The sequence below is a fragment of the Bactrocera neohumeralis genome, chromosome 6 (assembly GCF_024586455.1).
Source record: "Bactrocera neohumeralis isolate Rockhampton chromosome 6, APGP_CSIRO_Bneo_wtdbg2-racon-allhic-juicebox.fasta_v2, whole genome shotgun sequence".
NCBI classification, from domain to species: Eukaryota; Metazoa; Arthropoda; class Insecta; order Diptera; family Tephritidae; genus Bactrocera; species Bactrocera neohumeralis.
Window position 1 is genome coordinate 53513137 of NC_065923.1, and position 27996 is coordinate 53541132.

General features: G+C 35.6%; 1 protein-coding gene across 3 annotated transcripts in view; it reads right to left on the reverse strand.

The window, feature by feature from the left end:
* LOC126762764 (uncharacterized) overlaps positions 1-27996 on the reverse strand; it is a 165683-nt gene that overhangs the window by 62898 nt on the left and 74789 nt on the right. For all 3 annotated transcript variants that reach the window (XM_050479789.1, XM_050479790.1, XM_050479788.1), the window contains 3 exons: positions 12026-12779; positions 5615-5702; positions 2502-2587 (listed from right to left, as the gene is read on the reverse strand). In XM_050479789.1, the coding sequence (XP_050335746.1) occupies positions 2502-2587; positions 5615-5702; positions 12026-12211 (360 nt within the window). In that variant the 5' untranslated portion in view covers positions 12212-12779. The remainder of the gene's footprint in view (positions 1-2501; positions 2588-5614; positions 5703-12025; positions 12780-27996) is intronic.

Genomic DNA, 27996 nt, shown 5'->3' on the forward strand with positions numbered 1-27996 from the left:
CCTGGGCTCCATCAGTTCTTCGCCGCAGTGTCTAAATAGCTCGGCCGGCAATCCATCGGCCCCCGTTGTTTTGTTGTTCTTCAGACAAGTAATTGCTATTCGAACTTCCTCATGGTCGGGTAATGGAACGTCTGTTCCATTGTCATCGATTGGGGAATCGGGTTCTCCTTCTCCTGGTGTTGTGCGTTCACTGCCATTCAGCAGGCTGGAGAAGTGTTCCCTCCATAATTTAACTATGCTCTGGGCATCAGTGACTAGATCACATTTGGAGGTTCTACCAAAAGATGCTCCGGTCTTCAGACCTTCTGTTAAGCGCTGCTTCTTTTGTAGAACTTTCGAGCAGTACCCCTGTCGGGCAGCTTGTCAAGTTCTTCATACTCTCTTTTTTGTGTGAAAATGCATCTCGCCTCCCTCCACAACTATCTATCCCATCTCGCACTTTTGTGGTCCATTGTAACGTTGCGAGGTAGCGTTATTGCGCTGGTTATGATTCATACAATTAATTTTTACATTCAGAACTATACTCTCACTTAATCAGGATATTGTCGTGATGCACTGCCTGTTTGGATGCAATTTATTCTATCATTTCCAATATATAGAAACTGTATATATCTGAGACTGGATCTGTTTGCAATTGTGCACACATTTTTATGGTTGCCTTACGATAAGTAAAGAACAAGGACCGTCCTAAAAAACCACCTTGTTAAGTAGCAACAATCAGTATAATCCATGTATGCGCAAATTGTTGTCTTCAAAAATGAGTGAAAATAATGAAGAAATTCGCTATATTTTGAAGTGTTTGCATAAAAATGGAAGAAATTTCTGAAGTTCTAGGAGATGATTCTGTACGTATTAGTTCGTGTAGTACAACAATGGTTCGCTCGCTTTCGTTCTGGTAATTTCCTAATTTCGAAAAATGGAAAAATGGCAAAAAATGGTCGGCAAAAATGATAAATATTTGTTTATTTATTTATTACTGTAAATATAATATAAAAAAAAAATAAGTTAAATTTTGTTTAGAAATACGAAAAGTCTTTTTCGACTACCCAACATTATTATTTTTTTTAAGTAAAAAAATATTTAAATTATTTTTACAAATATGAGTAGTGAAGAAATGGTTATGATTTAAAATATAATTTTGATATTTACGAATTATATTGAATTTTAACATAAAGAGATAAAAAGTCACCTATATTCGTCTCTTGGTTCTAAGCTACCTTCCAACTAATTTTCTTGCGTTATAAATAGTGTAGATAACACTTTATATAAATAGATATTCAGTTGCTGTTACGGCAGCGAAGCGGGTGATTTGGAACGCATGATGACATTATACTGATGCTGCTTCTAAGAAATCATTTGTGATAGCAAAACAATTATGTATAAATTTGAGTTGTGTCGTTTTTGAGTTTCAAATGCACAATTTTGCACTCGCTAAAAATTTCACACAAAATCTGCTTCGTAAACTGTTTGCGGCACAAGTTGTTGTTGTAATACAAGCCATCAACGGCATCATATGCATAAATATTTCGGTTTTTGAAAGAAATTTGCATTTTCATTATCGTCAATAATGAGCAACGCTGGCACTTCGTCATAACGAAAGTCATGGCAGGAGCACAAATGCGAAGTGTGAAAAAATAAAAGAAACGCCTTCAGCCACTTGGTTGGTTTTTAAAGCCACACCGCATTTGTGTATGTGTGTGTGGATGTGCGTTGACAGCCATGAAACGCTCGCATTTCTTTTACGAACTGTTTGTGTTGTGTGAAAGCTGCAAAAGCCATTCAGGCAATTTGAATAGCAACATTTGGCATTGCTTTCACATTTTGGGCATTTCTCGAAAATCATATAATATCATACATATGCTTAGCACACACGCACGTACATTAAATTCAAAAGCAACAAACGCTCAGACAAATTCGCTTGCATGTGTGTATTGGTGTGACAAAATGCAAAATTTTGCTTGCTAGTGTGTGTGTGTGATGTAGTGTCGACATTGGCATTCAAATAAACTGTCACGCATTTGGCATTTTCATGTGACTTTTAGCCAGCCCTTGCTCTCATTTTCTCTCCTACGGCTCACGTTCTTTGGCTTATTCCAATTTTTTCAATGCTGTTTTGTATGTGTGCGTATTTGGCTGTATGTGTGTGTGCATGAAATGTCCCTGAAACTGTAAACATTTGCTTGGCTTTCCGCACACACCCTCTCACATGCTGCGGTTATGTGTTGTTGTTTTTGTTGGTGGGGGCGTGTGTGTTGTCTACACGTGTTCCGCTTTATTTGGTCTGATTTTAGGCGTGAAACTCGTGTGAATGCAGGCTTGTGCGTTTGAATAAATGTGACATTGTGCTGAGCTTTCGACGCAAAAGAGTCGTAGGAAATTCGGCGGTTCGTAGATGTCAAAAAGTTCTTGGTTTTGCTTGAAAGATAAAATTTGCGTGTTTATCTTTGAGACCTGAGCGCTTAAATTACGCAAGTAAATGCTTCTAAAGCCATCGCACTTACCTTATAAATTCCGAATATTAACATCACGCTCAGCACTATCATGGACATTTGTGTGCCGATAATGGCGAAATAGGCTATTTGAACACCTGAAAGAGAAGAATTGGACGCAAAAAATATAATTTTTATTATATATTTTACTTCATATTTTTTTCAAATCATGAGAATTTATTGTTTTTATGTAAATAATCAAGTATTTTATTTTTAAAGGCTTTATATAGACTCTGTTTATATAAAAACAATTAATTTATTTCCTTACCATTTCTGGAAATTATTATACATTTTGTTTAAAATAAATTTCTGTAGTCACAAGTATTTTCAATATTTTTATACTCTCGCAACAATGTTGCTAAGGAGAGTATTATAGTTTTGTTCACATAACGGTTGTTTGTAAGTCCTAAAACTAAAAGAGTCAGATATAGGGTTATATATACCAAAGTGATCAGGGTGACGAGTAGAGTCGAAATCCGGATGTCTGTCTGTCCGTCCGTCCGTCTGTCCATCCGTCCGTCCGTGCAAGCTGTAACTTGATTAAAAATTGAGATATCATGATGAAACTTGGTACACGTTTTTCTTGGCTCCATAAGAAGGTTAAGTTCGAAGATGGGCAAAATCGGCCCACTGCCACGCCCACAAAATGGCGGAAACCTGAAACCTATAAAGTGTCATAACTAAGTCATAAATAAAGATATTAAAGTTAAATTTGGCACAAAATATCGCATTAGGGTGGGGCATATTTGGACGTAATTGCTTTGTAAAAGTGGGCGTGGCCCCGCCCCCTACTAAGGTTTTTATACATATCTCGGAAACTACTACAGCTATTTCAACCAAACTCTACAGAGTCGTTTCCTTCAAGCATTTCCATATACAGTTCAAAAATGGAAGAAATCGGATAATAACCACGCCCACCTCCCATACAAAGGTTATGTTGAAAATCACTAAAAGTGCGTTAACCGACTATCAAAAAACGTCAGAAACACTAAATTTTATGGAAGAAATGGCAGAAGGAAGCTGCATCCAGGTTTTTTTTTTAAATTGAAAATGGGCGTGGTGTCGCCCACTTATGGACCAAAAACCATATCTCAGGAACTACTTTACCGATTTCAATGAAATTTGGTATATAATATTTTCTTAACACCCTGATGACATGTACAAAATATAGGTGAAATCGGTTCACAACCACGCCTTCTTCCAATATAACGCTATTTTGAATTCCATGTGATGCCTTCTCTGTATAATATATACATTAGGAACCAATGATGATAGCGGAATAAAACTTTACACAAATACGGTAATTGAAAAATATGTAAATGACGGATAATAAAATCTCGATTATCAATTTATCATGCGAGAGTATAAAATGTTCGGTGACACCCGAACTTAGCCCTTGCTTACTTGTTTTTTATTATTATTATTTTGATGAGATCATCTATTACTTTTCTGAGCCCTTCAATTTTCCTTTTGAATATGGAGATTTTTCTCATTAAAAGGTTAACCGATTCTAACCGGGCGTCTTCCCTTGGTTTCATAATAGTGACAACACACTGTGTTTAGTTTCTTACTAATACGGCTTATGTGATCAATTTAATAGGCAGGAATATACACCCATCTTACAATTTTTTTTTTGAAAGACTTTCTTTAATTTGCCTTTATTATTACAAATAGCAGGGCTTAATTTGTTTTTCTGACGTCTTTGTATGTTCGATAGGACCAAATGTCTGAACTCAATGATGAATCTTTAAGCTCTTACCATACATACTTAGCTTCCTTTTTTTAAATCCGAAATCTATGTATACACTTTTTCTAGTATTCTGAAATGCTTTATTGGTGGAATCAATGGCTATCAATTGCAAAATGGAAAACACCGTATATGTTCCGTAAATATTCGTACATAACTTCATATGTATACAGCATTTCTATTATAAATCTGATACTATTAATAATTTCACTAATGGGTATGATTATAACTGCAATAAATTGGTTCAAATGCTGAGTTCTTGATAGTTAGTACATAAGTTTCCAGATCCATTAGTTTAATCACATTGAAAACTCAGTAAGTTAACGCAAAAGGCCAAGATTTTTAAGAAAGCTTCCTTAATTCTGTATCTCCGGTATGGATCTAAAAATGCGAAGTACCATATGGCTCTTATAGCGCTCTCCGTTATCCTTTTAAAGCGCAATTTCCAAAATTTAGCTGTGTAAGTAGCGATCCACAATACCATTTCTTCTGAATACATAAAATTGCGTGCGGTTCATTACAAATTTGAAAACACTTAATCAATTCCAGCTGACTATTATCACAAGTCCGTCACACTGCAGATTTCATTTTTCAAAGTCGGCAGATAACAGGCCCGTGTCGGCACTGACGAAGGATTAATTATATTTCTTCTAGTTGAATTGCATTTGAGCAACATATTATTCTCACGGAAGCATTACAGACTTATGAACCTCTTCTCCATTTTATATTTGCATTTTTATTTTCAAATAGCGCTTAAATATTACAGAAAATTTCATATAATTGTTGAGTTGCTTCTGTGCCAAAACTTCGCAACAGAGCAATTAAAGAGTTTCTTCTTAGTTCAGACTGAAGTGTTAAGTCTTTTATTGCACTTGTCGCTGAATTTGCTTAACTCCTCACTTATGTATTTAAAATGAACCCTAGATAATAACGGTCACATGAAACTTGTGGGCAAAGCTTGACAAGTTTTTCAGTCGGCTGTCGCTCTAGTAATGCGGACATTGCCTCACCAATAGACAGTTCTCAACTGCATATCTCACATAAATTGACAATCGGCTTACAGAACTTTGGCCAGCTGATGTTAAGCTGCCGCTTATGGCATCACTTGTGTGAGAATTAGAGCCTATAAGACCGAAAGCTCTTCATGGAGAGGTATGAAATGTGTATAAAGATTATGTGTTTAGCCGTGTGTGGCAAATAAATTGCATATGTGTTGTATAGTATATATGTATACGAGCGCCCAAATGGACTGAATTCTTTATTCCGCCCAAGGTTAAGCAAACAAATATGATTTTGCGGTTAGCTAGTTAGCTGGAAGTGAAGTAAATTTTAACCTATTTTATATATGGAAGATGTGTGCACATATACATATACTTACCATAGTAGACATCCTCCAACGATTCCACCTTGCGCATATTCACATTTATCCGCCAGGAGTAAATCAAAACAATCAGGAGTGACATATTCTGCGAACAAAAGCAACGAAAACAAATAAATACTCGCAGTTGTGTGTTAAAAATTGTCACTCTGATGAATAATTGCAGCAAATTGTTAATGAATCATTAAATCCACTCATATCATATCGGTCATAAAAGTCACTCATACGCCCCGCACACTATTTTTTCTTTTAGTCTGTATAATTGTAAGCTGCCGTGCCCCAAAGAGGCAAAAGCAAAGGTAAAACGCGCGCAAAAGCGAGCGTAAAACCATTTATAACTCGATTTTTTGATACACTTAATTAATTTAATTGATGTCATTAATGTAATTAACGTATCACAATAAGCCATAAATTATTGAACACGCAAATGCAAATGTGCACATACTCTCATAAACACGAGTATAAATGTATGCATAGAATGTGTATATATTAGGGTGCGTCAAAAATAACTAATTTCTTTGACTTTATACTCCAAAAATTTGCTAACAGCTAAGCAAATTCTCCCCATGTTTGAGCTTTTAAGATTAAAATGAAGGTCCTCCGCTTCTCCTTGTTTCACGTTTCTCGCTTTTATTGAACTTTTATTGAAAGAAGATATTTGAATCAGTATCGTATTATCTTTAAACATATTTGTAGGAAATCGACTTCCCTATAAAATTGTCTGTTATAGTTTTTTCGAACCATATGGTTCAAACGTTTTAAAGGCAACAAATTAGTTTTGTCCGCAAGTTATGAAATTCATGAAAGTAAAATGTGCCTTTAAATAATTAAACTTTAACTTTGGATCATGATTTTGAACGGTGAGGTTCACGAAAAATTTTCAATAGTACGGAAAATAAGAAATACATATACTTCGGCTTCATCAAAGCTACATTACCATTGACGGGCGCTTTCTCTATAGTATAAAAGGGTATACAAATGTCTTCCTATCTTAATCTTGATTTTAAGTTTGCAATAGGAAATTATAGGTTGCAGAGGTGTGATATTGGTTGCGGTAAATAAGCAGCTTCTTGGGAAGAAAATGACTTGTGAAAATTTTTCAAACACTGAGGGATCAGTGCGCGCATCTGCAGACACAGGGGCATGACCACATACTTGTTAATCGACTCAGCTCGACCTGATGGTATGAATACAAGTATATGTATATTTTTTAGGTTCTCCCAAGCTTCCTTCTGAGTGTTCTTCTTCTTAATTGGCGTAGACACCGCTTACGCGATTATAGCCGAGTGAACAACAGCGCGCCAGTCGTTTCTTCTTTTCGCTACGTGGCGCCAATTGGATATTCCAAGCGAAGTCAGGTCCTTCTCCACTTGGTCCTTCCAACGGAGTGGAGGTCTTCCTCTTCCTCTGCTTCCCCCGGCGGGTAGCGCGTCGAATACTTTCAGAGTTGGAGTGTTTTCATCCATCCGGACAACATGACCTAGCCAGCGTAGCCGCTGTCTTTTAATTCGCTGAACTATGTCAATGTCGTCGTATATCTCGTACAGCTCATCGTTCCATCGAATGCGATATTCGCCGTGGCCAACGCGCAAAGGACTCTAAATCTTTCGCAGAACTTTTCTCTCGAAAACTCGCAACGTCGTCTCATCAGTTGTTGACATCGTCCAAGCCTCTGCACCATATAGCAGGACGGGAATTATGAGCGACTTATAGAGTTTGGCTTTTGTTCGTCGAGAGAGGACTTTACTTTTCAATTGCCTACTCAGTCCGAAGTAGCACCTGTTGGCAAGAGCAATCCTGCGTTGGATTTCCAGGCTGACATTGTTGGTGATGTTAATACTGGTTCCTAAATAGACGAAAATATCTACAACTTCTGAGTGTTACAAACTTAATTTTACCCACCCTAAAATATGTATTATATATTCACACAAGCTGTCACAACTGTGCTGATGAACATATAACGGCATACGAGTATAATGTCACATGACGGCGAAAGAACGCGAGTTATGTCTTTGTCTTGTAGCACGAGAGGTGAAGGATTTGCTTCACGACAAGACTGAATATGAACTGAATAATTGAAATAATTTTTTTGAAGTCGGCATTGAAAAAATAACTGAAAAGTTCTAGTGAAGGTCTTTTAAAATGAGGGATGAAGAAATTGTTGAAAAGACGAGATTTCTGTTTAAGCCATTTTAATAATATTTATTTATATTTTTCTTAAATAATTATGATATTTATTTATATTAAAAATATAATCACGGATGGCTTTCTGAAAAAGTTCCAAAGGAGATTCACGATCTTATTTTCATGAGAAACGTGATCTTTCATTAATATATTTATGTGAGCAGGCATCATATTGCTGCTGTATATAGTTACAATCGTTGTTAGATTAAAATGGTTATTTGAGGTAGCAGAAGGAAACGTAGAAAACGCAAAATGTGCTATATTGTTATGGCTAGGAGTACAGCAAACCTTATGGTGGCAAAAATTAGTGAGATTGCGACAACAAACGCAATATAAATTGATTTTGTTTTGGTTTATTCTAAGGTGATTTTCACCAATATTGATATGATAGAAAATCCAACAGCGTGAGGTTTCACGGCATCACTCTTTCCCAACTACTGTATTTTTGGCTTGGGTGCATAGAAAAAACACCATTTAACAACAATAACAACACTTTCGCCTAAATTTGCGTTTTTCGTTTTAGCAGCTTCTGTGTATTCCACATACCGATTGCTGATCATAGACATAATTTCCTCACAAAAGTATACTCTAAAGTATTATGAAATATACTCTGGAAAAAGTTATCGGTATTGTGTTGCCTCACAAGTTTATTAGTCTTGCCGTAAGCTTAAATATTTGAACATCCTGATAGCGAAATTATACTAAAACATTCAATATGAAATTTTGTGTCACGATAGAAAGTTTGGAGAACCTTTACCAGATGTCGACATGGAAGCAATTGCAATTGAAGGATGGCTAAAAGCCAAGCTGTCCGTAATTCTGCAAACCCAGTATTATTATAAATCTTAAATCATTCCGCTCTATTTAATGTAAATTCTGTCATACGATGGAAATGTATACCAAAATATTTCAGTGATGATTTTATAAAATCATAATTTTATTTTTAGCGTGAGTTAGAGCCAGAGCTCAACTTACAGGATAATTTACCCAAAAGAGGAACAAATTCTCGTTTTAACCGCAAAATTAAAAAATTATAAATAGGGATAGGTAATTATTAAACGTCAAATATTTTGGCATTATTGGTTCGAAAATTTCATCATATTGAGCGTTTGAAACGAATTTCGAGTATCATATAGGGTAGGGTATCCAGTCAAACTCTTGAAGCTCTCAAAACAAGGGTTAGTTTTAATCTAGTTTTTCACAAAGTTTTATGTAATTAAATCATATGATCTTCACGGTTAATTCACCGACCCAATTTTCGATATGATTTGAACACCAGAAATTTATTCCATAAAGTGATGGACTTATGCTCTGTAGTTGGCTCCTGAAATATTTAGCCAACATAGGAGGGACTTTCAATTATTTTTTCTATGTTTTCATTATTTATCGTCTTGATATGCAAACAACACCAAAGAGGAACTACTGCTCAACATAAGGAAATCTGAAAAGATTCTTGAAGATTATGCATACTCTGGATATGAATAACCAGTTATCCTAGAAATATAAGTCTAAAAGTTTAAAACTCACTAAAAATTATATATATTTGAAATACACCCAATATATTTAAGCAGAGTCTAGCTTACGAGTTTTAACACGTGATAAATTATAAATTGTTCAGAGCATAGTTTAACAGCTTTTAGTTGGAATCATTACAAAGGCCATTTTAAAATTCAATTAAAACCGTAAATAAAATTCTGAAAAGCCTTAAATGGTATTTTGTGCGGATTCTAAAGGCGACAGAATCAGAATTAACTTAGTAGTTTTGACACGCTTCAATTACGCAACGGCTTAAATAAATACGTCGAAATTATTCACATTTCAAAACAAAGCCTTCCGATCACACGCCTACCGTATGATGTGTTTTAATAAAAGCAAATATTAAATAATAAATAAAAATGCAAAATTCACGTGTAAAACGCAACAGTTCCATTGTCCCCTCACACACTCCCATACACATATGTACATACGCGTGTATCATTGTGTTCGCCGCACCCGGCAAGTCTACAAAAAAGACATACACAATGTCAGTTACCATATATGCCACATGCCACACGACACACATATTAAAAGCGCACAAATTTAATTTAATTTTTAATGCCATTTACGCGCACTAGTCGGCCCGGCGGGGCGTATGCGTGATTTTATTTCGTTGTTTGGCTCTTTGAACTAAGTTCATTTTTGTTTCGCTTATTTGTGCTACGGCACAATTTCACGCAGAGATTTGTACTTGCTAAGGGGGCAACGATTGCCGCTTTTTAGCCGAGAATTATATTTTGAGACGGCCGTTATATATTTTTACTACCTCTTCCACCGGCAACGTTGAACTCACCAAAACCTGCTTAAACGGCTTCTATCTATTCTCGCTAACTCATCTGAATATCCCAGGTTGTGCCGTCTTGATCTATCAAAGTATCGGTATCGGAGCAGGTTGTTTTTAATCTACACTGCTCATATTGAGATGTCAGGGCTTTTAATTGCAAGTCTACCTGTTTCTATGAAGACTTTTTAAAGAACCATAAATAAAATATTTATTGGTTTTACGCCTATTCAGAACCAGAACCATTATATAACTTTTCCAAAGATAATCACAAGAAGTATATAGCTTGAAGACGCGGGATCACTTCAATGTTCGAATACGAAAATAGCTAAGTATTTAACATGTGGCAAAATTTTTGTCTTGCTGGATTTAGTTACATATGTGACGGATCGGAGTAAATTGTTATTTTTTTCAACGTTTTCTTTCCTAAAAAAAGGGCTCTACCAAAGCAGTGGAAGCCTACAACACAGGACCTAAAGCAGACATCAGTTGGAGAACGATTTTGAAAATTTATCCTTAAAATTTTAATACGAAAACAAATTAGTATGACTCTATTTAAAACAAAAAATTCAATGCCCTTCAATGGTAAGAGACGGAAATTTTAACTATCAACACAAGAATAACTGGGGATGCTTCAAGTAAGTTTTAATTTTAATCCACTTAGAGATCAAACTATACCCTACTATAATGATGAATGTTTTGTTCAATAGACTATCAGCACACCAGACATTAAAATTTTCGTATGCAATTATTCAACGAGTTCTTAGAGCTTGTAAAGTTTCAAAGATTCATCAGCTTACAATACTTTCAAAGTCATAACACAGTTATGGCAAAAGCATAGCATGAAATAAGAAGAGCAAAAAGTGCATTGGCTTTAGAAAAAAGTAAGTTTGGCTAGAAAAATGTACTGGCCACAAAATGTTACTCAGCACCAAGCAACATTATCAGTATATGATCACAGATTGGCAAGTTGCAAATAGTCTCTAAAACAAGAATAAATCTAAATAGGAACATATGCATACACGGTGGTGTAAGCTAAGGCGGTAGCTGTATCCATAATTGCACATAAAATATAAAAAACCTCAAATCTGTGACACTCGCAGTTGAATATACTTTTTGACATGATGGCAGAGACTTCTAAACGCTGCCTCTACAAAGGCAATACAGTTCCTTTATGGCCAAGACGTGATTGCAGTTCAAGTGAAAAAGCGTTAAGTCTTAGTTTCAACAGCTAATTTTGCTAACCAAACTGAGCATTTGTAGCTTTTAAAGAATTGACAAAGATAGAAGACAGAACAATCAAAATTTAACCGAAATAATTCGGCCATTAGAATTTGATCTGTATTCATAAAAGCACTAAATTCGAGTGCTAGAGTAGCTACACAAAGAGATTTTAATTGTAAGCCATTCATATTTGCAGTAAAAGAACGAGTCAGTTCGAGCTTCGTCAAAGTAGAAATGAATACATTACTTGGCACTGAATTTATCTGTTACATTATAAAGAATAATTCAACTTTTTATACATGCCCGTCCGAAAGCTTCCGATTGTTGTCAAAATGATACTGAAAGCCCCGGAACCATTGAGGCTTTATCCTTTGACAATTATTGCTACCAAACTTTTTGATTTCGAAAAAGCCATTAATTTACGCTTACTTTACACATTTTTATTCATTTCAGACATATCAAATATTAAATATTCCACAAAAAAGATTTTAGGTGGACCCTACTACAGCACCCTAACCACGTTAAGCCTGAAAAAATTGCCAACATCCCCTTTCAGTCTCTCCTTTTCACGCATCACTCAAGCATGCTTAATTTCCTGGCTTTGTTTCAGCTGTAATTCAGTTGAATTTTTATTTTTAGCTTGTGCTGCGCTGCTTTTTTTCGCACTCGCTTCAAATTATACTCACAATTGTGTAAATCGCGCTTGTTAACGCCAAATTTTTCGCATGTAGCATGCGACAACATCCTGTCCCCGTTAGCGGTCCATATGGATACAATATCACCGATTTCATTTTCTCACCAGCGCCGACGCCAACACCAACGCCGGTCGCCGCCGCCACAACACACGTTTTATGTTTGGCTTTCATTTTCATATTTTGCTCAAAAATTTGTTGTTGTTACTTTTACTGTTCGTTTTTCTTTTTGTTTTTTTTTTTGTGTCCTTGCTGTCGTTGGTGCGGATATTATGCAATAATAACGGCACTACGGCTGCAGCACGCGCGTGTTTCACACACCTTTCGCAGCCACTAATAGGTTTTGTGTGAATGTTGTAGTTGCATTTGCATAACGCTGTTGTAAATAGTGTTGCTGTTGTGATTTGGTGAGCACTAGCGGTTTTTAGCATGAGTCATACGCCGCAAAAATGCCGTTAGTTTTATGTAACTGTACGTGCGTTGCTTTGTATGCGCCTTTAATTCGCTTCAATTCTCGTTTGAATTTCTGTTTTATTTTGATTGTTCTGCTCTATGACATGCCTCTGCAATTTGAAGCTGCTTACTTGTCTGTTTGCCTGCGGTTTATCGCTTTGCAGCTCAGCATAGCAGCATACTTAATGTTACGTATACGCCCTGTCCTACCACGCAAATGATGGAAGTTTGTAGGTCATTTGGTTCTTCATATAATTGTCAGCAGGTTTTACATAGTTCACAGTAATTTTGACGCCTGTAAAGAGAAAAATTTGTAACTTTTAAAATAGTATGTGGTTGCCGTTTTCCAATAAAATAAATTTGCATAAAAATAGTTAAAAAAGTTCATAGTATAAACTAAAATTTATAACAGTTTGCATGGAAATTTAATTAACATTTCTATCAACATGACTGCGAAAGCGCCGTTTCGTTAACCTGGTTGCTTTCGAAAACTTTCTGAGGCAGTCAATTATTTTAGATTCTCTTAAAGATAAAAGTTAAGGTCTTACAACAACAAACCAGACCTGCTGCGGCCGTTTCCGTATCCACCAGTTAATCACCACTTCTCCGACTTACTACAACTGTCTTTGTTCGTTGCGACTAATACAAATGCAATCATAGCTGAATCCTTTTCTATAAAATAAACAGGATTTGAACAAAAAGGAACGCAGCCAGTGTGGGTATTACAAATTTCGATTGCGCATTTGAAGTTTTATTACGTATGAATATCCTCTAAATATTGCACATACATATGTATACACCAACACTTTGCTTGGTGTGTGTACAAGTAATCTAAAATCGAAAAATCTTGACCTTCGCTGAACTCATAATAAAATATTTTTATTTGCCAGTCTTGTGTTGTTTCCTTTGCCAAACAATGCCTCGAGGCTTTGCATTTTATTGGAATTATGAAAAGTTTTCGCAGCTCGATGTTATTATTTACTTTAAAGCCTCAACAACGCATTGTTGTTGCAAGGGTTTCAAGTTTTTTAAAGCCTTCAAAATGCTTAAGCTTTAATATATCGACGTGCTCTTTTCATTTGTCTCATATATAGTTGGGTGCGTTACCAAGCTTTGGAAGTCTTCCATCGATGGAAGGTTTCAAGCAGATTATCAGCTAACAGTACCCTAACCATTTGAAAAACTATGAAACTATCAATATTTTTGAGCAAGATCTAAAACTTGACTGTGGGAGTCAGTTTAAGAGGCATCTTCTGTCGAGTTTTGGTTATGATATGTTGTTGTTGTGAGGGCAACAAGAGTCTGCAAATAATTTTGACGAATTCACAGTCCTCAGTCGAATAAAAGTTTGGGTGCATGTCTTGGGAACGAATTACTTATCAGCTGACTAAATACTTACCTGGTTGAGACTTGATTTAAGTAAGAGGCTGAATTGATTCGGCTGACAAAATAAAAAGTAATCTATTATTGATTATTTATTGACGCTGTTATCTATGTCTATATCAATATTAGAACTCGCTCTGTTATGAAAAGGTGTAAAGACTTTGCTGGTACAATTAAATATCAAAACGTACTTTCTGGTACAAATTCGCAATTGGAAAAAAGGGAAGATAGAAAACAAGAAATTAAAATAAAAAACAGTCAATGTAATAGAGTTTCGATTTGGATGTCAAAGGCAATATTAATTTTAACTTTGGACTTCTAAATACACACCTTGGGAACTACTGAGGAAGTACAATAGTATCAACACCACAAAAATATTATCAATGACAACGGAAAAAAATATTTTGGTCTACAAGTAAAAAATTATGTATACTAGTTCTAATAAGAAAAAAATTTAAACAATTTCCAGAAATTGTGAAAGAAGGTAACCCACTCCTCTTTGAAAAACGCACAAGTGTTTTTGGCTGTTGACTCAACCTGAGCAGATCAAAGCTTGAGTTATTTGTTCAATAGAATATTAAGTGATTCATACCTAAAATTATGTAAAGTGGTTCTTAAAAGAAAATTTCGAAAAGCATATAACTTTAGATCATCATAGAAATCTCTTTCCTAAGGGGCATGGCCACCGTAGCGTGTACAAAATCATCCTCAGATTCATAAATTTTTTTTCGGAATATAATAATTTATTCACCGAACTAATAAAACACTTGTCAAGTTTGAACCGCAAGCTGATGAAAAAGTATTCCTTTCAGTTTATTCAGTTCATCTTGGACCAAAAAAAACGTTAATCTACATAAAAATACCCATAGAAGTACGTAAGAAAATTTGAAAATATTGATTTCTCCAAAAGTTGTAGACATTTGAACAGAAACTTCAATTTTTAGTTAATATTAAAAAAAACTTTGAATCAAGCGAATTTTTCTTATGTACTTCTAAGCAAAGTCGAGTTCTTAAAATAAGCTCTTAGAATTAAGCTAAGTAGTTTTGAGAAAAACGCATTTATTTATATAAAGCATCGTGTACCTCATCTCCGTTGCAAAGACCAGGTGCAGAAGGACCTGTCTTCGCTTGGAATCTCCAATTGGCGCCACCTTGCGAAAAGAAGAAACGACTGGCACGCTATTGTTAACTCGGCTATAACCGCGAAAGCGCTTTCTACGCCAGTGAAGAAGAAGAAACATAAAGCATCGTTTATGCGAAAGAAATGGAGCTCTTTCAAATTCTTCAATGACGGTAACCCTTAAATTTTCATTTCCTTTTTAAATGGTTTGGATCTGAACAAATTGCTCGAAGATTGTAGCAATGCCCGTGCTGTACCAAAGCCATAATATCTCTCAGAACTGCATTTCTTAAAGCATGAAAAGATCTTTATCTTCATTTTGATCTATCAGTTTGCATGGCAGTTATAGACAATGGGTCCGATCTAAGCTTCTTACATTTTTTCGGAGGTTGTGCGATACCTTGCATAATAAAGAATGTAAAATTGTTTCCGACTGAGCAGCTTCTTGACAATATGGTGTGCACGAAATTTCATATAGCTTTCTCAAAAGGTAAAGAACTAGTTTACATATAGACAGACAGATAGACAGACATATGGACATGCCATCGATCACCATCATCGCGCTGATCACTTACGAGTATAAAATGCAAGTATATTTATTTTATATGGTCCCTGACGCGTCTTTTTGAATGTTATAAACTCTTAAGGGTGACCAGAATTTGTTTTCCAATTTTTCTACACGAATTCCTTAGGAAGGTTGTATACATATATGCACGAAAAATGCAAAACAAGCGCAAAAATTTTCAAATATGTTTCTGAAACATAAGTCGTTGACTTAACAATCTATACTTAAATTTATTGTTCTTCTTGAAGGTTATTACGATTACCATAAATTATTAAATGATATTTGAAATTTTCAAATGCAAAAGATTTTCGCTTTTCAGTTAAAATTAACTTATCGTTTAACTTTACTGCGAAAATTCACGTTCTGAAAAGAATATGTTACGCACGTCCAGCATGCAGTGAAGTAAATATAACACCTCTAGCTGAGAGTGTACACGAAGATCGTGGAGAGTCGTTTCGACGCCGTTCGCAGCAACTCGGATTGACGAATGGAATGACTTGGCGCATTTTACGTCGAGATCTTATATTGAAAGCATAAAAAATACAGTTTGTGCAAGAACTGAAAACGCTTGACCTTCTCAAGCGACATCGATTCGAGTTTCGAGGCAAATTTTGTTCAGGGTGAGGTCCATTTCTGACTCAATTTATGTAAACAAGCAAAATTTTCGTATGTAGGAGGAAAAGTATCCAGTATATATTTAAGAGCTGCCATTTCATTCAAAAAAGCATGGGTTTGGTGTGGTTTGTAGGCCGGTGGATTCATCGGTCCATATTTCTTCAAAAAAATCATGTCAAATGCAATCGTTTTCGCGCCATTGTAACCGACTATGGCTGAAAGCTCTCGATCTCGGCGACATTTGCCACACATCACATCCATTAATGGATTAAACAGAGAAAGGTGAGCAGATAATTTCACGTTTTCGGCCGGTCGATTGGCCACCAAAATCGTGTGAAATCACACCATTAGACTTTTTCTTATGGGGATATGTAAAGTTTAAAGTCTACGTGAAAGATCCAGCTTCGATTGAGATCTTAGAGCAAAACATTACGTGCGTCGTTCGCCAGTTACCAGTCAAAATGCTCGCATGAGTCATAGAAAAATGGATTCAACAGATGGACCATCTAAGATGTAACCGCGGCCAACATTTGAAAGAGATAATCTTCAAAAAATTAATGCCAAAGGATGTTCTTTCGAATGGTAATAAACATTTCCCATTAAATTTGAAGGTTCTATGTTTATTTTAAGTAAGGAATCTCGAAATGAAAGTTTAAGTCGTTGCCCTGAGGCTGTTGTCTCGTATACACCTATCCAAATATAATTATTGACAACTTTTGTTTTTAGCTCAGTTAAGACTTTTTTCTTAAGAAGAGACACGTAACACTGCCGCAACTTTGATTCACATGGAATTTGATAGTTGGTATATTTCGAAAAAAAGATTTATTACTTAGATTGCTAATCTTTTTTTAACGGTATATTCGCTTCGAGGAACGTTTCACAAACAAATATTGTGTTTCTGCCTTGTGGCTAATATTCCGTCAGAAGCACGAAGTTTGTGCTTGTGAGGATTTTATCTTTTCTGCAGCCTCTTCATGTTTTACTGTTGCAGGGTGCTCCTTCACATTAAATATTTTGGTAGCCGTAACAGAGAAATTACAAAATTTACAGAAGAGCGCAGACCGATCCGACCTAACAGAGGTTAGGTTAGGTTAAAGATCGCACGTAGACTGCTATGTAGTCCTTTGCAAAGGCATTGAAAATAAGAACTTCTGGGTTCGAACTTATAAATTAGCAAAATGCTTAGTAGCCAATACAAGGCACAGACGTTTAATTTCCACTCCCTCCAGTTCGGTTGGATGTCTGAAGGTATGCGCTTCCAAACGCGGAATAGTAAGATCTGGTACAGCATGGACGCTAATAGGGCAATGGCCTGTTAAAATCCCCAAAACTAGTGGGATGCTAGCCTTGGTGAGGGCAGAAAGATCACTAGATCTCTTGTGATCGATCTTAAGCCAAAAGGCTTTTGCGACAGCGCATGTACCGGTGGTGGCCCAGCACTGGCCAAGCCTTCGCGATACACAGCTACCCTTTACGATTCACGCGGCACGCTGGTAAACAACTGATCGATACCTAAGCTTTAACACATTGTCAGATGTATTCGGCCCTGTTATATTGCTGCCAGAAAAGATTGGTGTATCAAGTGAATTAATGAATCATTTGTGTATACAAAATTATTATTTCTCTCTTGTTTTCAAACAAAGTGTAATAATATGCCTTAATATGCCAATTTTTGAAACATGTATTTCTAAGCAAATTTCCGCTCTTGTTATAACATGCAACCCTTTTTTTAAAAGGAATTAGCTTCATCTTCACTATTTACTACGGAACCTGATAATAGTACATAGAGGAAATTCCACAAATTTACAGTTACCGAATTCCAAAACTCATAGTGAAAATGCGGTAATTCTACGTGTTCACACCTCAATCGGCGTATTTCCAGCCGAAAGTGAAACACAAATGGCCACTAAGCTGAGCAACGCAACGCATTTTCTATGCGGATCACGAAGCTTTTCAGTACGCCTTTATACTCCCTTACACTTGTAGCTTAACGCTATTAATTCAAACCCACTCACATGCACGTCTGAAATGAAACACCCGAAACATGTGCTCTTGATCCCGACACGATGTATAATTGGCCACACAGCTGCCACTTGCAACAATTTGTTTCGAACTCACCTGCGTTTGTCTTTCGAAAACTTGAAATTTTTACACCTTCGCTCGATAAGCTTTGAACTTTCCCACTTTCGCCAAGCGCACACACTCACACTTAAGCACCTGGCGAATATGGCACGTGTGAATATGGGTTAAGCAAACGCTGAGGATAATACATGCATAACAAATTCAAAATATTTCCGTAAGCGTGTATGTGTGTGTAGGCATTATTGAGCGTATTTGCAACTCTGACTATTTGAATTTGAGTTTCCAATCAAAACTACAGACACACGTGACTGGCGAGCAAAAGACTTTTTCGCAAATTGCTTGCACTACACACCTATAAACACACACTCGCAGTCCATACATATGTATATGTATATGTACATATGTATGTATAAATATATATATATATATATTTTCATTCCATTTGAGTGCCTCGGTTAACGCTTGACAGCGCAAATAGTGTTGGAAGTGAACTAAGTCGAAGCATTGGCACTGACAGATAAATTGGCCATTTGCACATTGGCAACTTCAACTCTTTTTCTAATGCCAACAACCCGTAACGGTGGCTAAAAATATTGCTGCAAATTTGTAAGTTGTCGGATTGATGTTGACAAATATAACGGTACATTTAGAAAATACCTACATCAGCCTCATCGATGAGCGCCGACAATATGGAGATTTCTATGTGCGAATACAAACATATTTGTACCGTTACTCAAAAGGTATTTATTTGTTTAGCGATTTAGTGAATATTTACATTTCATTGCCCAAACGCTCTTGACAAATTAACAGAATAACCCGAACAGCTGCTCTATGCCTGCCGGCAAGGAATATGAACATTCGTACATACTGTAGTTCTACGTATCCAGGAACAAGAATAATAAATGTAGTAACTAGTTGTATTCTGAAGTACTTGTCGGAGACTCACTCCTTCCAAATAATACCGAATAGGTATTAGTCCAGAGTTAGTTACTCTCTTAAAAGATTTCTCGCAAAATTTCTCGCAGTGTATGCTATATATTAATTAAACATATTCATACATATTTGTCCAGCTTAATGCCGTACATACAAATGTATGAATGTAACTTGGTATTCCCCAGCGCTTGAGTAATTATTGTTGCATGTTGTGACAAATTCAAATTCAAAATTGAATTTGTCTAAAATAAATTGCAACTCGCGCAGTTTATATGAATGTGTGTTAATAACATTTGCGGTTCGATGAAAATTAAGCGACTGTGCTCGCAAGTCCTCAGGGAAGTGTTGTAGTTTTAGAGAGCAAATTTTACTCACGGAAATATATACATATATTTTCTATAATTTTTAGAGAGAAACTGGTGGCGAAAATATGTAGACTAAATAAGACAGAGTTTATTTCGGAGGAATCTAACCCTTCGGACTCTGGAAGATTTCAACATTAAAAGCTCGACTATTTTGAAAGGTTCATATAAGTCGCATATAGGAATACATTTGGTATGCTATCAAGAATTTTCATTGTATTTATACATTAAGGTTTCGAGGTCCCCGTTATTGGAAATATTTCTTTGAATTCCAAGTTAAAATTTTTAAAATATGTATATAAAAATAACATGTCATTAAAACTGCTGTATTTTTCTTGTTGATGTCTGTTACACAATTTTTTTTTTATGAACAAACATAATCCCACTAAGCACGATGATATTGATATATTTTGTGAAAAAATTATTTCAAATCAAGTAAGGAAGGGCTAAGTTTGGGTGAAAATGAACATTTTAAACTATTACAACTTGCAAAAATCAATCAGAATCCAAGATATTTTAATATATCGGCCAACATGTGAATTATCTCAATCAGAAGGAGAGAGCTTATTTTACTGACTAAATAAGTTTATTGATTTTCGTCTGTCTAACAAACCCTATGCCAAATATAATGGCAATTGTTTGAAGTATACATATATATACATATGTATAACGTCAACCAGAGGATCGGAATCCAAGCTATTATATATTATTATAATATTAGTGTTGACACGATTCAACACATTTTCAACACACAGATATACCATTGGAAAATACTAAAACTGAATTTTAATTATATATTTAACACACTGACCAATAATTGTCGTAAAAAGTCAACTTTATGTACTAGATTTCAAATGTTCGCTACCTAGAGGCTTGAGTTTTTGTTGGATTTAAACAATTTCTGGGCACAAGGTGGAACACTCTTAAGGGATTGCTTGTGCAAAGTTGTATCCGGTTATACTTGTATTAATTGATTCTTGATATGTGCACCGGTAGGTGAAATAATCAAATGAAATTTAAAATTGAGTTGAATGGGAAGTAGGTGTGGGTTGTGGGTGAAGTCCGGTTTCTTCCATTTTCGGTCTGTGAAATAAGAATATTATAGAAATCTTATTTACCAAATTTGGTTGAAATCTGTTTAACAGATCCGGAGATATGTGATTTTACCTAAAAGCGGTCACGGTGTCATGCCCTACGTCCAAGTTTTACACCAACTGCTTTAAAGCCTTCTCCTATCATCTCGGGAGTCTTTGGCATATTTAGTTATTGATATATCGCGCTTTAAGTAGTTTCTAAAAGTATCATTTTATGGAGAGGGGACGGTTTTTCTTCCGATTTCATTCATTTTCACATTTTCCGTACAGTTGGCTATGCTGCTGCAATCCTCTGTGTCAAATTACAGTTATCGTATATCTTATTCTTTTCTCATCATCCTGATCATTTATATATATAACCCAATAGCTAATTCGCTTAGTTCCAGGTGGTACGTACAACCGTTAAGTGAAAAAAACTAGTGTACTCTGTGGCAACATGTTGCAAGACATAAGAAGCATCTGGCATACATATATTTCCGGTAAAGCCCACAAAATCTATAACGCTTTATCGAGAATGATGACAAATAGAGCCGGCAAAAGTAATGAGCTCTGTGAAGTTGTGTTCGGTTGCGATATGGACCTCGGCGCGGCCGCCATACATCCAGAGGGGCAAGTTTGCGCGATTATATAAGCCATAAGCGCCCAAGACTTTTCAAAAGCGAAAGAAGCGGGAAAAAAGAGTTCCACAATGTGCTAGCAACGGGACAAACCTTATTCATAGAACGTTGAACCTACAGACTAACATCGAATATTCCTGCATGGATAAACCTAGCCGTTAATAAATACATATGTAAATATAAAGTAAGGGAGTTCTTGACATGACTCTAACTAACCCGTTTGCAGTTGGATTGATCGCACGATGAATTGTCTTAGCAATGCATATGTATTCTCATATAATAATAATATTCACACTAGGAGTAGAGCTCATGGGTTGGAGAGCAGATTGCCTGCGACCGAAGAAAGGAATTTTTTATTACGTGAAATCTTCACTAAAATTTTCTCCCATTAATGGACCATGTATCAATGGGGTTTAGAGATATTAACTTTATTATCATATCGAAGTTCATGTAGAATCCCTGCGACTACAAAAAGAGTAAATGTTTCATGTGCATATCTTAAGGGACGTGACTATATTGGTGTGGTCAAGTAAAGTCATAAATTGACCTTTACTTTAAGGAGATTCACACTGACTCCTCTCGAGCTACCGTTCCCCGATAATGGGTTTAACGGAGTGAATACATTGTTGCAATAACTTATGAGGTATTACTACTAGGTGCAATTTCATCAAACTCAAATAGTGGAATATCGCAACCATAATAAAAAAATTATATTTTTGTGGATTTATCTGTAAAGCAAACTAGGGACCAGAAAATCCAAAAAACAATAAAAAAAACAACGAGTAGTCTGAGTAGTATATGAATTGAAATGTTTTTGACCAAGATTTGAAGTCGACGGCCAATCGATGTAATTTTGTACTATACATAAATATTGGTTATCGGTTTTTTATTATGGTCGAGGTAGTCAACATTTCACAGATTATCTAAATTATTTCGCATACAAATTATATGATCAAATAAAAATAAAGCACTTATTTTTTAATGTTATAGTCAAGAATTTGTCTTTATTATAAAGATACTAGTTTGCCAGAGTCCCAATTTTCGAACGCATTTTTATAGCTTCTAAGTTTTTTCCTTGTGGAACCGCTATTAGGGATTTCTTCACCAGGACAAGCCAATTGGCTGCATCTTTATAAATCTATTACACCTGGCCCATTCTCTCATTTCTTTCATACTTGTTTAGATCGAATCATATAAGAATATAGTATTCCCTATGGTCAGTCACTCTGATACAATATTATTGCTCTATCTCCGTTCTTCACGTTCATAACGCAGGCACATAAAGAATATATGCAACGCATTTTCAGCCAGATTACCACAGAAAGAGCAGTCGGATCCAACGTCGTAGCCATAATATATAAGTATTCCCTAAAGCAGCTGTGTTTAGTCAGGAATTGGGTCAAGTAATAGTCTCCATTCTTGCATATTTTTTTATTAAGGTGTGTTTCCGTCTACCCATTATCGTCTCAGCCCAGCCTGCCACTCGATATTATTCGTTTGTAATTCCTGCTTCATTTCTTAGGTCGTTAAGCGTCTATCAGCACTTTTGGTTTTGTCAAAGAATCTTTTATATTCCATGGCCATTTTATCTGAAGGCATTAAGTCCACCGCAATTATTGAGAATGTTAACTCCTTCTCTACCTTGTTAAAATTATTGATTAAAATTAATATGTTTAACTGAATTACTAATAGCCTGTTAAACATGGTGCACATATTTGTCAATAAATCTCAGACAAAAACTTTAAGGAAGTGGTGGCCATTTACAGAAATTTGGACGAGATGCTCAAAACGGCAATAAATATGGGTAGGGTATACATTGCGAAGAGATCTCGAGAAAAGCGTCAGAGAAACTAAGATCTAATCCTTTCCTTATAACTTTCTGTATTAGACTATTTTCAAGTGGATAATGGTAGTGGAAATCAACAGCATTAATGTATATTTTGAACTTCCAAATGTAGATTGGAGATGCGGACAAAATCTCGAATTTTATTGTTATGTTTGATGAAATAATATATGGAATATATAAATTACACTGTCTGTTGATATTCTGTTCTGTTCGTTAATTTCTTCATTATGAGTTGTCACATATTCATCAGTTTTGTTAAGGGGTATCTACACTAATATTATAAAGAGGAAAGATTTGTACCTATTTTTGTATGTTTGTAATGAATAGGCTCAAAAAGTGCAGGGCCGATTTAAAAGATTCTTACACCAATAGAATGCTACATTCTTCCAATTTGACATAGGCTACATTTAATTTTGAAAACAATTAGGGATCCTTGGTAAAATTTGAACAATGTAACCGAAGGTGCCGAAAAATGAGTCTTAAAAGGTCTTTCGTCGAATGCGCTGCCGAAACTATTAGCGATAGAACAAAATAATGTACAACAATATTGAAGAACATCATAATGTCTACAAAAAACTCCGCGGTAGCATATTTCTAACTATTGTAGTTATGTCGCTACAACAACATTTTTCGTTTTAATCATTAATGAAAATGCTAACCAAATTCAAACCATGCTATTTATGTGTTTATGTCAAAGCTGTTAAGTAATGGTTACTAATCATAATAATTAGTAATTAGATTTTTTATTTAACTACGATTCCTTAAGTGCACGCGCAATGTTAGCTGCCAAAAATACCGATGTTGTTGGCTTAAACTGGAAGATTCGAAGTCAAATTACGGGAGACTTGCGCTCATACAAATTGATCGATCGTGAAGGCGGCGCCGTGAATTATCCAGTGGAATTTCTAAATTCTTTGGACAGGCTTGGTATGCCACCGCATCATTTGCGTCTCAAAGTAGGATCGGTCGTTATTATGTTTCGCAATCATCATGCCACGAAACTGTGTAATGGAACCCGACTGATTGTGACGCACCTATCGAATACAAGGAGCAGAATGCTTGATTCTACGAATTCCTTTGAGTTCTAACGATTTCCCATTTCAGTTCAAACGTATTTCGTTTCCAGTGAAAATTGCATGTGAGATGACAATCACCTAAAGATAGTCGCATAGTGTGAGGCATAAATTTGGAAATGTTATGTTTTTCACACGGCAGTGGCATGCTCACGAGTTGGAAAACCATCTTTTCTGTACACCGAAACAGAATCCAAAAATTGCTGTTTATCAAGCTGCGTTACATTGAAAAAAAAATGAAATGAGAAATTTAACTTTCTTTTCATTTCAAAACACATAATTTCACGCGACAACGGCTGCGGGGTCAGCTAGTACATGTAGTACAGTTAGAATTTTCCAAAAATCGATTTTTTATTTCGTTTTCTTAATGTACATATATATAGGAATACACAAATATTCATAAACAATACACAACTTCCTATTGTTCTTCTGAATAATTTCAATGTTACAAACAGATTTAAAAAGGCATTTCCGAGTGCTTAGAAGTGCATTCCGAACTTTAAACGCGTTTTTATCAAAATGGTGTTTTCAAAGTCGGTGACCAACTGTACTCGAAAATGGATAAACCGGTTAATCTCAAATACGATAACGATATTCTTAAATATATATTTTTAGTAATTAATGGAAAATTTTTTCTCACCGATAAATATTAATTTTTAACAATTTAAAGCCGAAATTGTGGTCAAAAATACATTTTATTTAGAAACTGCCATTTTTTTAATTGTATTTTGCTTATTCCTTCAATTAGTTACTATATTTAACATTACTTTACCGAATAATTGTTTGTTTGTTTAATTTATAGAAGTCAAAAATAAAAATGTCTCTTTGAAAAGGAAGTTCTGGAAAAATCGTTTTTTTCGCGCCTTCTAACTATGTATAGTCCCTTAAAAGTTACGCCTACTTCTTGTGGTCTCGTGTCCGTCTGTCCATTCCACATAAATAGGCTACTTTCAAAGAAACGGTAGCCAAACACTTATTATATTGCACAAATCCATGAATAGATAAATAAAGAGAGAGAGCAATTCAGGAATATTTATTGTTATCCCTTGCCCTTTGTTTTCTGTAATGGCCGCCCAAGGTCAGGTATGGCGCATACCTGCGGTACAAAGAACAAAATAACCAGGGAAAATAATGGTTACCTTTTGTGCAAGAATTAATCACCTGCAAGAAATTACCTCCGGGAAAGTTAGTTTCTACCTGCAAGATTCGCTATATAAACGACGCCACACTGAACTACCACATCATTTCAGCGAAGATTCAGAAATACTAAATCAGATCAGTCCTCGCTAAATTAATATAGATAAGTAAAATAAGGCAAATACGAGCAATAACTTTTAATATATATAGTAACAGACAAAATGAATAACTCAATGCAATTGACGACCAACTCCAAGAGCTGTATGCAAAATTACAAGTTGAATCAACATAATGAAGTTGGCCACAAGCCACTGTGCATGCCACTCCTGACCAAAACGCAAGAAAATCTACGTGGGAGTAATGTTCGTGGAAATAATCAGCTGAGCTACACAATCTCTACTCGCCGTGTGCCATTGAGGCATACGTTTTTTGGACAAAGATCACACTCACCGGCTGAAGTGAAGTTCGTGCAACCCGAACAATTTTGTGAAAAGGCAGGAAGATTCCTTGACGAGTGTGAACCAGCTTGCAATTTAAATAACCTTATGAACTTTGTTTTGAAAGAAAACAAAGTGAAGTTGGCCGACACCAAAATGGGCAACGCTTTTTATTCGAAAAATAAATTTGATTTCGAACATTCTTTTAAGCGTTACCTCTCGAAAGTAGAAGGTGGTGAAAATCAAGCGATTAAACGCAGAAAACTCGACTCGGTTGACGCAAAGGAAAGTCTTTCCGAAAACAGCTATTGTCTGAGTAAAAGAAAAACCAAAATGACACAGCTGAAGAGAAGCGAATGCACTAAGGTTGGGGCGAAGAAAAATAATGTTGCGGTTATGAATGTCGGTGCTGAAAACGTTGAAGAGCTGGGTGGTGCCGATTTGAAAAACTATTTTGATATCCCTAATGAGCCCGTGGTGGAAAGAAATATTAAAACACACGAAGCGCCTAAAAGTGCTGCCCCTCCAAATGCCGAATTCAAAGTTGTCAGACTGAACTATAACAACTTTACTGTCGTCCCTGTTATGAATAAAGAAGCCATGGTGGATCAAAAGTTTTCGGTAAGCGGAGTGACCACAACGAAAATCAAAAAAGCATCGCGCTCCACTTTCAATAATGTCAAAATGAATTATAATAAATTAAATGTCATCCCCACTACAAATGACCATTCCAATGCTGTCCAAAACAAATATAGCAATTTAAAATTCGTTCCTGTTACAAATACCAAAGCCGTATTAGATCAGTCCAAAGCGAACCAAGTGCCGAAAAGCAAAAGCGCTACGAATGCCAATTTCAAAGGTATCCAAGTGAATTACAATCCCTTAAACGCTGTCCCAGTTAAGAAAAGTGAAGCCGCATCGAATTATTTCAAAGCGAACGAAGTCTCCAAAGGTAATGACGCTTCGAATGTGAATTTCAAAGCCGATACGGATAACGTGGTAGTTAATAGGAATTTGCCAGATAATGAAATGCCGAAAAGTAAGAGCTCTACAAGTATCAATTCTAAAGTTATCCAAGTGTCAAGCGAAAACTTTTCTGTCGTTCCTGAAGCTAATAACGAAGCCACATCGGATCACAAGATGGTAGGGAATGAAGTGTCAAAATGTGGTAAAGCTCAGGATTTGAACTTCAAAATTACCGGAGAGTCGAATAATAGCCGTGTAGTCATGGACCACTTCACTGCCGTTTCGGAGGAGAACATTACAAACAAAGCTGAAGTGAATGAGAATGATCCTTTTGCTAGCAGGTTCAACGATATCACAAATGACGAGTTTGACATAAATTTGGATTTCCTAAACGAAATGAAGGAAGACTTCAGTATAAACCTCGATCAGCTCACAAATATGGTTGAGCATTCTAATGCCAATACATCAACCAGTTGGGATACAAACCAGGATTCAAAGAGAAATAGCCATTTGGAAACATATTCAGCCCTGGAGGAATTCAATTCCTTTATCAATTTCTAGAATAAGCTTAGTTTTAATTGTTTGTGATCGTTCTATGAAATTTATAATATTATTGTACTAAAAATAAAACGCTCAAAACTTTGATTTAAAATATATTTAAGTTTATTTCAAAATTTATTTATTTGAATTTGCGAAGGACAGTTAACTTCACGAAATTCCCGAATTATTGCAACAAAGCAGCATTAAAAAAATCTAAATAAAATTGGTTGATGATAGGTACCAAAAATTAGATTAGAAGATTAATATTATTATGTTAATACAACTCTAACAAATAATTTCGACCAAATTAGTTATCACAAAAACTGTACTCACGGACTTTTTTTTAGATCATTAAAAGAGAAATAATTCTTTCATACATAACTTTTGTGTATCTTGAACTGCTTTCGCAGCGCAAGGAACGGAAGCCCTCAAAGATAAATACTTTCCCCCGTTTTTTACACATTTACCACTGTTTCTTCGCTCCTATTGGTCGCAGCGTGATGCTATATAGCCTATAGCCTTCCTCGATAAATGGAGATACGTACAGATGAAAATTCAAGGTTTTGTTAATTTTTTTTTCCAATCAATTATTTATTGAATCTGCTCACATAATTTAAGCTAACAAAATGTTTTAGAATATTAATAACTAATGAATTATTGCATTAATAGTAATGGACAATAAATAGAACGTTGCTCATCAAAGTACTCATAGATCCTTTCTCTGAAGGCGTGTTCGACTGCC